We start from the raw sequence: 13,479 nt of genomic DNA on the forward strand, positions 1-13,479 counted from the left end.
GCCAGGAAGTTAAAGCTTGGGCGGAAATGGGTCGTCCAAATAGACAATGACCCAAAGCATACTGCCAAATTGGTAACAAAGTGGCTTAAGCATAACAAAGTCAATGTTTTGAAGTGCCCATCACAAAGCCCTGATCTCAAATCTATTGAAAATTTATGGGCAAAGCTGAAAAGGCAGGTGCGAGCAAGGCGACCTACAAACAAGGATCAGTTACACCAGTTTTGTCAGGAGGAATGGGCCCAAATTCCGACCAACTATTGTGAGAAGCTTGTGGAAGGATATCCCAAACGTTTGACCACAGTCATTCAGTTTAAAGGCAATGGTCACAAATACTAATGTATGTAAACTTTTGACTTTGCAGTAAGTAATAAAAATGCCTTAAACCATTCTCTCTCTCTCATTATTCTGGCATTTGTCAGATATTAAAAATTATGGTAATCCTAATTGTCCTAAAACGGGAAAGGTTTATTCTGATTTCATGTCAGATATTGAGAAAAACATACATATGTGTCTTTTTATATAGTATATGTAAACTTCTGGTTTCAATTGTACATACTGGGAAGCTGCAGGGAAATGTATTTCCCTGCAGCTTTGCTTGCCTCATCATAAGCTCAAAAGAGAATTGATATTATTAACAAAGAAGCATCAAGTTAGGAATTCAGAAGTCATATCCCTGTTGTTTTTACCGTGAAAGTCAAAAGAAAAATCAAAGAATAAAAAAGCAAACTGAAAAATCATTAGTTATGTGATTTCCCACTTTAAAAGCATAACATTTGTCTTGCTAAATAAAGAGCTACAATGTTTAACTGGCATCTATCTATACCAAAAATATAAAAAAGATTATAATTCAATTCTATTGATAAATATTTAAATTAAATATTAGGAAATTGGATATCAGGCTATATGCCTAATACTGCGAAATATAACCGGCAAAGCTAAATAATAAAAATATAAACATTGAAAAAGATACATGTTTTCTTTCATTGAAGTAGCATTTGAGATGAAAACAAGAACAAATGTTTCTTTTGCACAACTGATTGTAAAGCATTTGAAAGAAATCAAAACTGAATAAATCGCCAATATTAAGATGATTTCAAAAATATTCAGCACTTTCTCGTCCATTGTGAAATATTTCCTAAAGCTGATTTCCATTCAATCTGTATTCACAGATGTCCTATCATGCGAGGAAATGAAGCATCCCTTCTGGGTACTGTACCTGTAAATCCAAAAATATAGATATCAATTTGTTATCCAAAAATTTACTACCGGTAATTTGTATAAATTCTACTTGACTAATTGATGTACCTCTTAATGCTCAACTCCGTCTTTGTGTGTACAAGACCCAATTTCTGTTTAATAGATATTTATGTAAAATAATTTAAATTATTTAGATGATATTAATGGTTGTAGTATGCTGTAAAAAAAATAAATGCTTTTCAGACAGAAAGCTGAGGTGAGTAAAAGAAGCTGAACCAAACAAACAAAAATTTGGTTAATTTGGTCCATCAGTGGGAAAGATGCTCTCTACTTCATGTGTGCAGCAAGTTATAACAGCCAGGCGATTCTCTAATAAGTACAAGAGATGATTGACCTGAAGAGGTTGAATAATCCTGAAACTATATTTAGCATTAAGTGTGGCATTTTGTAATGCACACGCCCGGACTGACTGGCGTGTGCGTGTTTAGTGGTTCCACTGTGCCATGAACCGGAGAGTGTTTGGAGGGGCGTAGCTAAGTATCTGCCCGATCCGACCAAGGTCGCACGACGGCATACGACGCCAGTGCACCAGGGAGGAACCGAGCAGAGGGACCAGGGTCTACTCCAGGTCAGACTCCGGACACGGCTGTTGACCCACACCGGGGAATACAGGAACAGGCAGACTAGAGCGCAGGCTGGGTAGAGTCCAGTACAGACTGGGAGACAAATTCGGAGCCGCAGATGCGGTAAACAAACAGAGCAAAGCGAAACCGCAGACGCGGTGGACAGGGCAGAGCAAAGCGAAACCGCAGACGCGGTGGACAGGGCAGAGCAAAGCAAAACCGCAGATGCGGTGGACAGGGCTGAGCAAAGCGAAACCGCAGACGCGGTGGACAGGGCTGAGCAAAGCAAAACCGCAGATGCGGTGGACAGGGCTGAGCAAAACGAAACCGCAGACGCGGTGGACAGGGCTGAGCAAAGCGAAACCGCAGAATCGTTGGACAGGGCTGAGCAAAGCGAAACCGCAGACGCGGTGGACAGGGCTGAGCAAAGCGAAACCGCAGACGCGGTGGACAGGGCTGAGCAAAGCAAAACCGCAGACGTGGTGGACAGGGCTGAACAAAGCGAAACCGCAGACGCGGTGGACAGGGCTGAGCAAAGCGAAACCGCAGACGCGGTGGACAGGGCTGAGCAAAGCGAAACCGCAGACGCGGTGGACAGGGCTGAGCAAAGCGAAACCGCAGACGCGGTGGACAGGGCTGAGCAAAGCGAAACCGCAGACGCGGTGGACAGGGCTGAGCAAAGCGAAACCGCAGACGCGGTGGACAAGGCTGAGCAAAGCGAAACCGCAGACGCGGTGGACAAGGCTGAGCAAAGCGAAACCGCAGACGCGGTGGACAAGGCTGAGCAAAGCGAAACCGCAGACGCGGTGGACAGGGCTGAGCAAAGCGAAACCGCAGACGTGGTGGACAGGGCTGAGCAAAGCGAAACCGCAGACGCGGTGGACAGGGCTGAGCAGGCAAGAACCGCCGAAGCGGCAAGCAAGGCAGAGCGGAGGGGACAGGGCTCTGTTCACACGGAACAGACTGGAAGGGAAAGGCAGAACCAGGTACACACAGGATACTTGCAATGAAGTAGTGAGTGGACTCTAAACTCACAAACGGGAGTACAGAGACAACGAGTAGGAGATAGGTACGGGATCAGATTCTGCAAGAAAAGGAAGGTACGGACATGGAGAAAAACAGGTAACAGGCTAGGAGAGTATACAGACAAGAACAGGCAAGATACAGGAACAGGTCTAGGTATGCAGCCCCTAGAAGGCGGAAAGAACAGGCTAGGAGCAAGTTCACACGGGCCTGGAAATACAGCCTCCAGGATAGGCAGGAGACAACAGGCTAGAGAGCGTGTACAGACTGCAGGTTAGAGTACACAGGTAGGACACAGTACAGACACGGGAACAGATACTGCAAGACAGGTAACATACACAGGACCTGGCATGTCAGAGACAAGAAGCCAACTGACTGGGCAAGATGCTCAGGCATGGGTTAATTGGAGCAGCTGGTTTAAATACCAGGTGACAGACAGCAATAGGCTGAGGATGCACAAGGGGTGTGCCTGCAACATGTACAAAAAGCAGGAAGTGATCGGGCGCCGCCCTTAAGCAGCAGAAACAGAAGCAAACAGACAGCATGGAGGGAAGCCAGAGAGACATTCTGGATTGGAGATCAAGTGCGCTCTCTTGCACAGTGGGAGATGGACCACTATGCAAGGACGCCGCCAGGTATGTTACACATTTTATGGTGAATTTGGAGAAACCATTTGATATATTGATTGCGTTGAGCTATTTAAATTGTTCTTTTTAATTGGTATATTGCAAACAGCAGAACGTTTGTAAATTTTGCTAATAAACCAAATTTGCAAAGGGGTTGAATCATTTTGATTGCAGCTGTGTATCCAGTTAAAATTGCTAATGTCTCAACTTGAGATAATCAATTTTTTAAAATTTGAGTTCACTAGCTTTGTAGAAATTTTTCCCGAAAATTTGAAACGCAAGTCCTGCTAAACCTTTATTTGCCCAGAAAAAAATGTAATGGTTTGAGGTCTCCTAGAACTTAATTGAATCAAGGTCTTTAATGCAAACACAGACTTGACAATGCGACCTCAGCATATCTGGCTATGAGTAAACAGACATTAACCGTAACAACACACTGCACAATCAAAATTACTTCTTTTTGGGAGGCAGATGGGGTGGTGCAAAAATTATGACTGTTTGCAGAGTACGTATCACATATGCACTACAGACTTGCAATAACTCCCAAAATGTAAAAAAATACAATAGAAACATAAAATTACAAGCATGAAATTACAAGGTGCTATGCTTCTAGGTGGCGCACGTGGTTCGTGGGCCCACTGTGCTACGAAATGGACTTACCCTGGAAGGGCGTTACTAAGCATCTTGTGTGGCAGGTAGTTGCCAGGTACCACTCCAGGGCAGCGTCTGACTGTAGCTGCTGAACCCAAAGGGCAGAGACATGTTCAGATACTCAACAGGGCAGGGCGACCACCTGACTGTTCAGACTGTGCTGACAGGACGGCCACTTGGGACAGGTTGACACTATGCAGACAGGATGGCCACTGAGACAGGTTCACACTGTGGAGATAGGATGGCCACTGGGACTGGTTCAGGTATTGCCAACAGGATGGCAACAGGGAGAGGGTCAGAGTCCAGAGTTCAGACCTTGGTATTCAGCCCACACAGTGAGTCAGCTACTTTCAGACCTGGCGGAGAAGATGGCCACACTGCTGACTAACCTGTAAATATGGGGACCAGACACCTCTTGAGACTCGGCTGTCCCCAACAAAACACCATGCGGGGTCTCTAGACCTGAGCGGGAACTAGAGTTCTTGGCTCTGGACGACCTGTGGCATATCAGACAGCACCTGGAAGGTGATCTTCTCCTTGCATATCTCTCCGATCTGGAGCTTAAGTTGTACAGACATAATTTGCAGGTGAATACATTAATAAAATGCCTCCCATCTCTCAGCTGGGGGCATTTTGCCATGGGCGCACTGCCCCTTTGTGTACAGGGGAGCACACGCTAGGCATGCCACTGACACAGCGCGGAGTGCATAGCAGAGGACCCGAAAGCACGCCGGAGACCAGGGAGCAGGGAACATGCCAGGGGCTGCGCTGAGGAAGGAAAAGGGGACAGCGTGCAGAGGGGCCGGGCATAGCGTTACACAAGGAAGACAGTATAACAAGAGATGCCTAACAACAGAATGATGCTTACCCTCCCAAACATGCATTACACTGTTGCTTTCCTGAAGGATAGAAAGCGGATACGCTTGTTTCCTTGACACACAATCAGTGCTGGATATCTGGCAATGTGATGGAGAAGGAGGAGTACTTGGAGTATGATAAGAAGTAGTTGTGAATGATAATGATGTGGTAGTTGTAATTGATTATGAGCACAGCAACCAAGTACTTGTTAAGTACCTGGCTAGCAGAAATATGAGCATATGGCAAAGAGTTAAGAGGACAACTTGAGCCTTGCTCAGATTGTTGACCACCTTGCATTCCCAATGAGCAGGTTATTTAGGTTCATGTGCTGATGGAGAGCTGTAATTCCTAGTCTATTGGAGTCTGGACATCTATAACTTATTTTCTTGTTCCAGAGCCTGCAGACAGATAACAATTCATCTGTAACCAATGTGGAAAAAAACGTTCACACCTGAGATGCCCACACATGGGATTCGCCACCACCATAACCATGGCAAGAGCTTTGAATCGATGTTGAACCTCCTCCACAAATGGTATGTGAGGAATTACCAGCTCTCCAGCTTACCACAAAAAAAACTGATTTTCCCTAAGTTGATCACTTCAGGTCACCTCCACTGTACATTACTCCAGCCAACACTCTCCTTCTCTGATGACATCACTTCCTTAATACCTCGATCTTGTTCCCACGCCTTGTCCACCCAACTATCATCATCATTATCATCCCTGACTCAACTGACAGTTGCCTCAGTGTGGGATAATGCTCTGAGCTCCTTGCTTTTCCCGTCTGATTCCTACCTCAAGATTTGCCTTGACTCAGCGAGCAGGGATGCTGGTGCCCCCTCTTCTTCAAGCCTGCAAGAAATCACTCCAGGAGGAGAGGGGCATGGATATTCTCCTTGGTCTCCGACGACCTTACCTCAGGACCCCTTACAATCTACTAGAAAAAAGATTTTTCCTCTTACCCTCTTAATAGCCACAATATTCTCTACCTCAAAGACATCTTCAGAGCCAACTAGAGCAAGAGTGGTACTTGGGTCCTTGAAGGAGTTTAATATAACAGACTTGAGGAGAGACACATGAAATTAGTTGGGGATATGTAAAGAGGCTGGGAGCTTGAGCTTGTAGGATACTGTATTTATCCGTTTGAGAATGTTGAAAGGACCAATAAAACAAGGACCTAACTTGTATGAAGGCAGCTTGAGTCGGACAAACTTTGAAGAAAGCCAAACCTTGTCCCCCGGACAAAACTGAGGTGGGTCCAGATGCCTCTTGTTTGCGTGTCTCTTCATCCATTCAGATGACTTCACCAATGTGGCCTTCGTGACCACCCAATTTCTGGAGAAGACCTTGGTGAGAGCTTCAGCCGCAGGGATGTCGGAGGTAGTAGCCACAGGGAATGGAATATTGGAGTGTTGACCAAACACAACAAAACACTGAGATTTAGGACTCACTCAGGCTATGTGCCCACGATGCAGAAATGAAGCAGAAAATTTCTGCAGCATTTCTGCATCTCCCTGGCAGAAAAAACGCATGCAGATTGTGCATGTGTTTTTCCTGCAGAATACATGCGGATCCACATGCGGATTCACATGCGTTTCCGCATGCAGATTGACAAGCGCTTTCCAGGCGATAGCATCACTTGGAAAGTGCTTGACAACTAGGTCACACTATATAAATCCATGCAAACAGCATGAATTTATACAGTGTGAACTAGAGATGAGCGTTGTTCGACTCGAACTGTTCGCCAATCTCAAATTCGAGCTGTTTTGGGCGGTGTTCGAGCCGTTCGGCGAACACGAACGATTTGAGAAAAATTCGGCTGTTCGAGGTTATGTTCGATAACTGTTTGTGCACCAAAATCATAACTGGATTTTTTCTCAGTAATGATGAAAATTAATGTTAATACGCAGTTTGAGTGTACAGCGGGGTGGGGGGAGGGGCAGGGGATGGATCTCTGCAGGAATAATGAAGATCTCCATTTTTTTTTCTCTTTCCCGCATTTACAGTGGGGAGGTGCAATCTGTCAGCCTATCAGCAGCGCACACACGGAGCGAAGTGCTTTTTTTCACACAAGCAGGGGCATGTGTCATTGGCAGTGTATGTCACATGTCCTTGCCCTATAAGACCAAGCCATTTTCCCCGTCGCCACCATTTTCTCACTGCTGCAGCTGCGTGTTAGACGGCACTGCTGTTGCTGTGTGCGCTATACCTTGTTAATTTCAAGCCAATTTTCGCACAAATCTACAGATAGCTTTGGAGTAGGGAATAGTTGTGATTGCAGTCCTTTTAAGGACTAAGTTACAGCATTTCCTACGACTTTTATCAGGCAGGTCTGTGCTCTTAAATAGATAGATTGTGGGAGTAAAGACTAATTGTAATTGCAGTCCTTTTCAGGACTAGGTTACATCAGTTCCTATCAGTTTTTGCCAGGCAGGTCTGTGCCAGTGCTGTGCAAGTTTTTTTCACAGCATTTGGCTGAATCTAGAAAGCTAATCCTTTTTGGCCTATTGCAGAGTGTGTTAGTCAGTGGAGTAGCCTATCTGTGTTGCAAGATATACCACCTGTGTATAGAATACCAATTTTTTTGTTGCACCTAGTGAAGTAAAATCTTTTGGGCATAGCATCATTCTATTAGTCCATCTATACTGACCTCCATCAGGTTGCAAATTGAATATAATTTTTTTCTGCATCTAGCTCTGAAAAAATATTTGGGCTTCTAGCAGTGTGTGGGACATGTTCTATTAGTCCATCTATACTGACCTCCATCAGGTTGCAAACTGAATATAATTTTTTTCTGCATCTAGCTCTGAAAAAATATTTGGCCTTCTAGCAGTGTGTGGGACTTTCTCTATTAGTCCATCTATACTGACCTCCATCAGGTTGCAAATTAAAAATAATTTTTATCTGCATCTACCTCTGAAAAAATATTTGGGCTTCTAGCTGTGTGTGGGACTTGTTCTATTAGTCCATCTATACTGACCTCCATCAGGTTGCAAACTGAATATAATTTTTTTCTGCATCTAGCTCTGAAAAAATATTTGGCCTTCTAGCAGTGTGTGGGACTTTCTCTATTAGTCCATCTATACTGACCTCCATCAGGTTGCAAATTAAAAATAATTTTAATCTGCATCTAGCTCTGAAAAAATATTTGGCCTTCTAGCAGTGTGTGGGACTTTCTCTATTAGTCCATCTATACTGACCTCCATCAGGTTGCAAATTAAAAATAATTTTTTGTCTGCATCTAGCTCTGAAAAAATATTTGACCTTCTAGCAGTGTGTGGGACTTTCTCTATTAGTCCATCTATACTGACCTCCATCAGGTTGCAAATTCAAAATAATTTTTTGTCTGCATCTAGCTCTGAAAAAATATTTGGCCTTCTAGCAGTGTGTGGGACTTTCTCTATTAGTCCATCTATACTGACCTCCATCAGGCTGTAAATTAAAAATAATTTTTATCTGCATCTACCTCTGAAAAAATATTTGGCCTTCTAGCTGTGTGTGGGACTTGTTCTATTAGTCCATCTATACTGACCTCCATCAGGTTGCAAACTGAATATAATTTTTTTCTGCATCTAGCTCTGAAAAAATATTTGGCCTTCTAGCAGTGTGTGGGACTTTCTCTATTAGTCCATCTATACTGACCTCCATCAGGTTGCAAATTAAAAATAATTTATATCTGCATCTAGCTCTGAAAAAATATTTGGCCTTCTAGCAGTGTGTGGGACTTTCTCTATTAGTCCATCTATACTGACCTCCATCAGGTTGCAAATTAAAAATAATTTTTTGTCTGCATCTAGCTCTGAAAAAATATTTGGCCTTCTAGCAATGTGTGGGACTTTCTCTATTAGTCCATCTATACAGACCTCCATCAGGTTGCAAACTGAATATAATTTTTTTATGCATCTACATCTGAAAAAATATTTGGGCTTCTAGCTGTGTGTGGGACTTGTTCTATTAGTCCATCTATACTGACCTCCATCAGGTTGCAAATTAAAAATAATTTATATCTGCATCTAGCTCTGAAAAAATATTTGGCCTTCTAGCAGTGTGTGGGACTTTCTCTATTAGTCCATCTATACTGACCTCCATCAGGTTGCAAATTAAAAATAATTTTTTGTCTGCATCTAGCTCTGAAAAAATATTTGGCCTTCTAGCAGTGTGTGGGACTTTCTCTATTAGTTCATCTATATTGACCTCCATCAGGTTGCAAACTGTATATATATTTTTTCTGCATCTACCTCTGAAAAAATATTGGGCTTCTAGCTGTGTGTGGGACTTGTTCTATTAATCCATCTATACAGACCTCCATCAGGTTGCAAACTGAATATAATTTTTTTCTGCATCTACCTCTGAAAAAATATTTGGGCTTCTAGCTGTGTGTGGGACTTGTTCTATTAATCCATCTATACAGACCTCCATCAGGTTGCAAACTGAATATAATTTTTTTCTGCATCTACCTCTAAAAAAATATTTGGGCTTCTAGCTGTGTGTGGGACTTGTTCTATTAGTCCATCTATACTCACCTCCATCAGGTTGCAAACTGAATATAATTTTTTTCTGCATCTAGCTCTGAAAAAATATTTGGCCTTCTAGCAGTGTGTGGGACTTTCTCTATTAGTCCATCTATACTGACCTCCATCAGGGTGCAAATTAAAAATAATTTTTATCTGCATCTAGCTCTGAAAAAATATTTGGCCTTCTAGCAGTGTGTGGGACTTTCTCTATTAGTCCATCTATACTGATCTCCATCAGGTTGCAAATTAAAAATAATTTTTTGTCTGCATCTAGCTCTGAAAAAATATTTGGCCTTCTAGCAGTGTGTGGGACTTTCTCTATTAGTCCATCTATACTGACCTCCATCAGGTTGCAAATTCAAAATAATTTTTTGTCTGCATCTAGCTCTGAAAAAATATTTGGCCTTCTAGCAGTGTGTGGGACATTCTCTATTAGTCCATCTATACTGACCTCCATCAGGCTGCAAATTAAAAATAATTTTTATCTGCATCTACCTCTGAAAAAATATTTGGCCTTCTAGCTGTGTGTGGAACTTGTTCTATTAGTCCCTCTATACTGACCTCCATCAGGTTGCAAACTGAATATAATTTTTTTCTGCATCTAGCTCTGAAAAAATATTTGGCCTTCTAGCAGTGTGTGGGACTTTCTCTATTAGTCCATCTATACTGACCTCCATCAGGCTGCAAATTAAAAATAATTTTTATCTGCATCTACCTCTGAAAAAATATTTGGCCTTCTAGCTGTGTGTGGAACTTGTTCTATTAGTCCATCTATACTGACCTCCATCAGGTTGCAAACTGAATATAATTTTTTTCTGCATCTAGCTCTGAAAAAATATTTGGCCTTCTAGCAGTGTGTGGGACTTTCTCTATTAGTCCATCTATACTGACCTCCATCAGGCTGCAAATTAAAAATAATTTTTATCTGCATCTACCTCTGAAAAACTATTTGGCCTTCTAGCAGTGTGTGGGACTTTCTCTATTAGTCCATCTATACTGACCTCCATCAGGTTGCAAACTGAATATATTTTTTTTCTGCATCTACCTCTGAAAAAATATTTGGGCTTCTAGCTGTGTGTAGGACTTGTTCTATTAGTCCATCTATACTGACCTCCATCAGGTTGCAAATTAAAAATAATTTTTATCTGCATCTACCTCTGAAAAAATATTTGGGCTTCTAGCTGTGTGTGGGACTTGTTCTATTAGTCCATCTATACTGACCTCCATCAGGTTGCAAACTGAATATAATTTTTTTCTGCATCTACCTCTGAAAAAATATTTGGCCTTCTAGCAGTGTGTGGGACTTTCTCTATTAGTCCATCTATACTGACCTCCATCAGGTTGCAAATTAAAAATAATTTTAATCTGCATCTAGCTCTGAAAAAATATTTGGCCTTCTAGCAGTGTGTGGGACTTTCTCTATTAGTCCATCTATACTGACCTCCATCAGGTTGCAAATTAAAAATAATTTTTTGTCTGCATCTAGCTCTGAAAAAATATTTGACCTTCTAGCAGTGTGTGGGACTTTCTCTATTAGTCCATCTATACTGACCTCCATCAGGTTGCAAATTCAAAATAATTTTTTGTCTGCATCTAGCTCTGAAAAAATATTTGGCCTTCTAGCAGTGTGTGGGACTTTCTCTATTAGTCCATCTATACTGACCTCCATCAGGCTGTAAATTAAAAATAATTTTTATCTGCATCTACCTCTGAAAAAATATTTGGCCTTCTAGCTGTGTGTGGGACTTGTTCTATTAGTCCATCTATACTGACCTCCATCAGGTTGCAAACTGAATATAATTTTTTTCTGCATCTAGCTCTGAAAAAATATTTGGCCTTCTAGCAGTGTGTGGGACTTTCTCTATTAGTCCATCTATACTGACCTCCATCAGGTTGCAAATTAAAAATAATTTATATCTGCATCTAGCTCTGAAAAAATATTTGGCCTTCTAGAAGTGTGTGGGACTTTCTCTATTAGTCCATGTATACTGACCTCCATCAGGTTGCAAATTAAAAATAATTTTTTATCTGCATCTAGCTCTGAAAAAATATTTGGCCTTCTAGCAATGTGTGGGACTTTCTCTATTAGTCCATCTATACAGACCTCCATCAGGTTGCAAACTGAATATAATTTTTTTCTGCATCTACCTCTGAAAAAATATTTGGGCTTCTAGCTGTGTGTGGGACTTGTTCTATTAGTCCATCTATACTGACCTCCATCAGGTTGCAAATTAAAAATAATTTATATCTGCATCTAGCTCTGAAAAAATATTTGGCCTTCTAGCAGTGTGTGGGACTTTCTCTATTAGTCCATCTATACTGACCTCCATCAGGTTGCAAATTAAAAATAATTTTTTGTCTGCATCTAGCTCTGAAAAAATATTTGGCCTTCTAGCAGTGTGTGGGACTTTCTCTATTAGTTCATCTATACAGACCTCCATCAGGTTGCAAACTGAATATAATTTTTTTCTGCATCTACCTCTGAAAAAATATTTGGGCTTCTAGCTGTGTGTGGGACTTGTTCTATTAATCCATCTATACAGACCTCCATCAGGTTGCAAACTGAATATAATTTTTTTCTGCATCTACCTCTAAAAAAATATTTGGGCTTCTAGCTGTGTGTGGGACTTGTTCTATTAGTCCATCTATACTCACCTCCATCAGGTTGCAAACTGAATATAATTTTTTTCTGCATCTAGCTCTGAAAAAATATTTGGCCTTCTAGCAGTGTGTGGGACTTTCTCTATTAGTCCATCTATACTGACCTCCATCAGGGTGCAAATTAAAAATAATTTTTATCTGCATCTAGCTCTGAAAAAATATTTGGCCTTCTAGCAGTGTGTGGGACTTTCTCTATTAGTCCATCTATACTGATCTCCATCAGGTTGCAAATTAAAAATAATTTTTTGTCTGCATCTAGCTCTGAAAAAATATTTGGCCTTCTAGCAGTGTGTGGGACTTTCTCTATTAGTCCATCTATACTGACCTCCATCAGGTTGCAAATTCAAAATAATTTTTTGTCTGCATCTAGCTCTGAAAAAATATTTGGCCTTCTAGCAGTGTGTGGGACATTCTCTATTAGTCCATCTATACTGACCTCCATCAGGCTGCAAATTAAAAATAATTTTTATCTGCATCTACCTCTGAAAAAATATTTGGCCTTCTAGCTGTGTGTGGAACTTGTTCTATTAGTCCATCTATACTGACCTCCATCAGGTTGCAAACTGAATATAATTTTTTTCTGCATCTAGCTCTGAAAAAATATTTGGCCTTCTAGCAGTGTATGGGACTTTCTCTATTAGTCCATCTATACTGACCTCCATCAGGCTGCAAATTAAAAATAATTTTTATCTGCATCTACCTCTGAAAAAATATTTGGCCTTCTAGCTGTGTGTGGAACTTGTTCTATTAGTCCATCTATACTGACCTCCATCAGGTTGCAAACTGAATATAATTTTTTTCTGCATCTAGCTCTGAAAAAATATTTGGCCTTCTAGCAGTGTGTAGGACTTGTTCTATTAGTCCATCTATACTGACCTCCATCAGGTTGCAAACTGAATACAATTTTTTTTCTGCATCTACCTCTGAAAAAATATTTGGGCTTCTAGCTGTGTGTGGGACTTGTTCTATTAGTCCATCTATACTGACCTCCATCAGGTTGCAAATTGAATATAATTTTTTTCTGCATCTAACCCAGCCAATAGTTTTGGCCTAATAACACAGTTTGGCCACTCAGCTCTGCTCGGTTCCCATCCATTGTTTTTTTGTGCAAACAACTCCAGAGTTGTGAATTAGTTAACCACCAAAATGAGTGGAAAAAGGCCTGCTGCTGGTGGAAAGGGGAATAGGCATGTTGGGAAGGGGAAAAAAGGTTGTGTCCGTGGGGTAGGTGTTAAAGCAACAGTAACATCTGCAGAAGAAAGACCATCTTCCAGCCAAACTAAAATGTCTACTTCTTTTAGCGGACAATGTGATAAGATCCCTTTC

At 41.5% G+C, this 13,479-nt stretch overlaps 1 protein-coding gene across 1 annotated transcript in view; it reads right to left on the reverse strand.

Moving 5' to 3' along the window:
* Nucleotides 1–530: 530 nt before the first annotated feature.
* The window catches only part of LOC141252947 (polymeric immunoglobulin receptor-like), a 186,321-nt gene continuing 173,372 nt past the window's right edge, over nt 531–13,479 (reverse strand). Inside the window, exon 6 of the mRNA XM_073670704.1 lies at nt 531–1,216. Coding sequence (XP_073526805.1) covers nt 1,164–1,216 — 53 coding nt within the window. The 3' untranslated portion in view covers nt 531–1,163. The remainder of the gene's footprint in view (nt 1,217–13,479) is intronic.

The sequence above is a fragment of the Phyllobates terribilis genome, unplaced genomic scaffold, assembly GCF_046119375.1.
Source record: "Phyllobates terribilis strain yellow unplaced genomic scaffold, ASM4611937v1 Scaffold_2__4_contigs__length_985480577, whole genome shotgun sequence".
NCBI lineage: Eukaryota > Metazoa > Chordata > Amphibia > Anura > Dendrobatidae > Phyllobates > Phyllobates terribilis.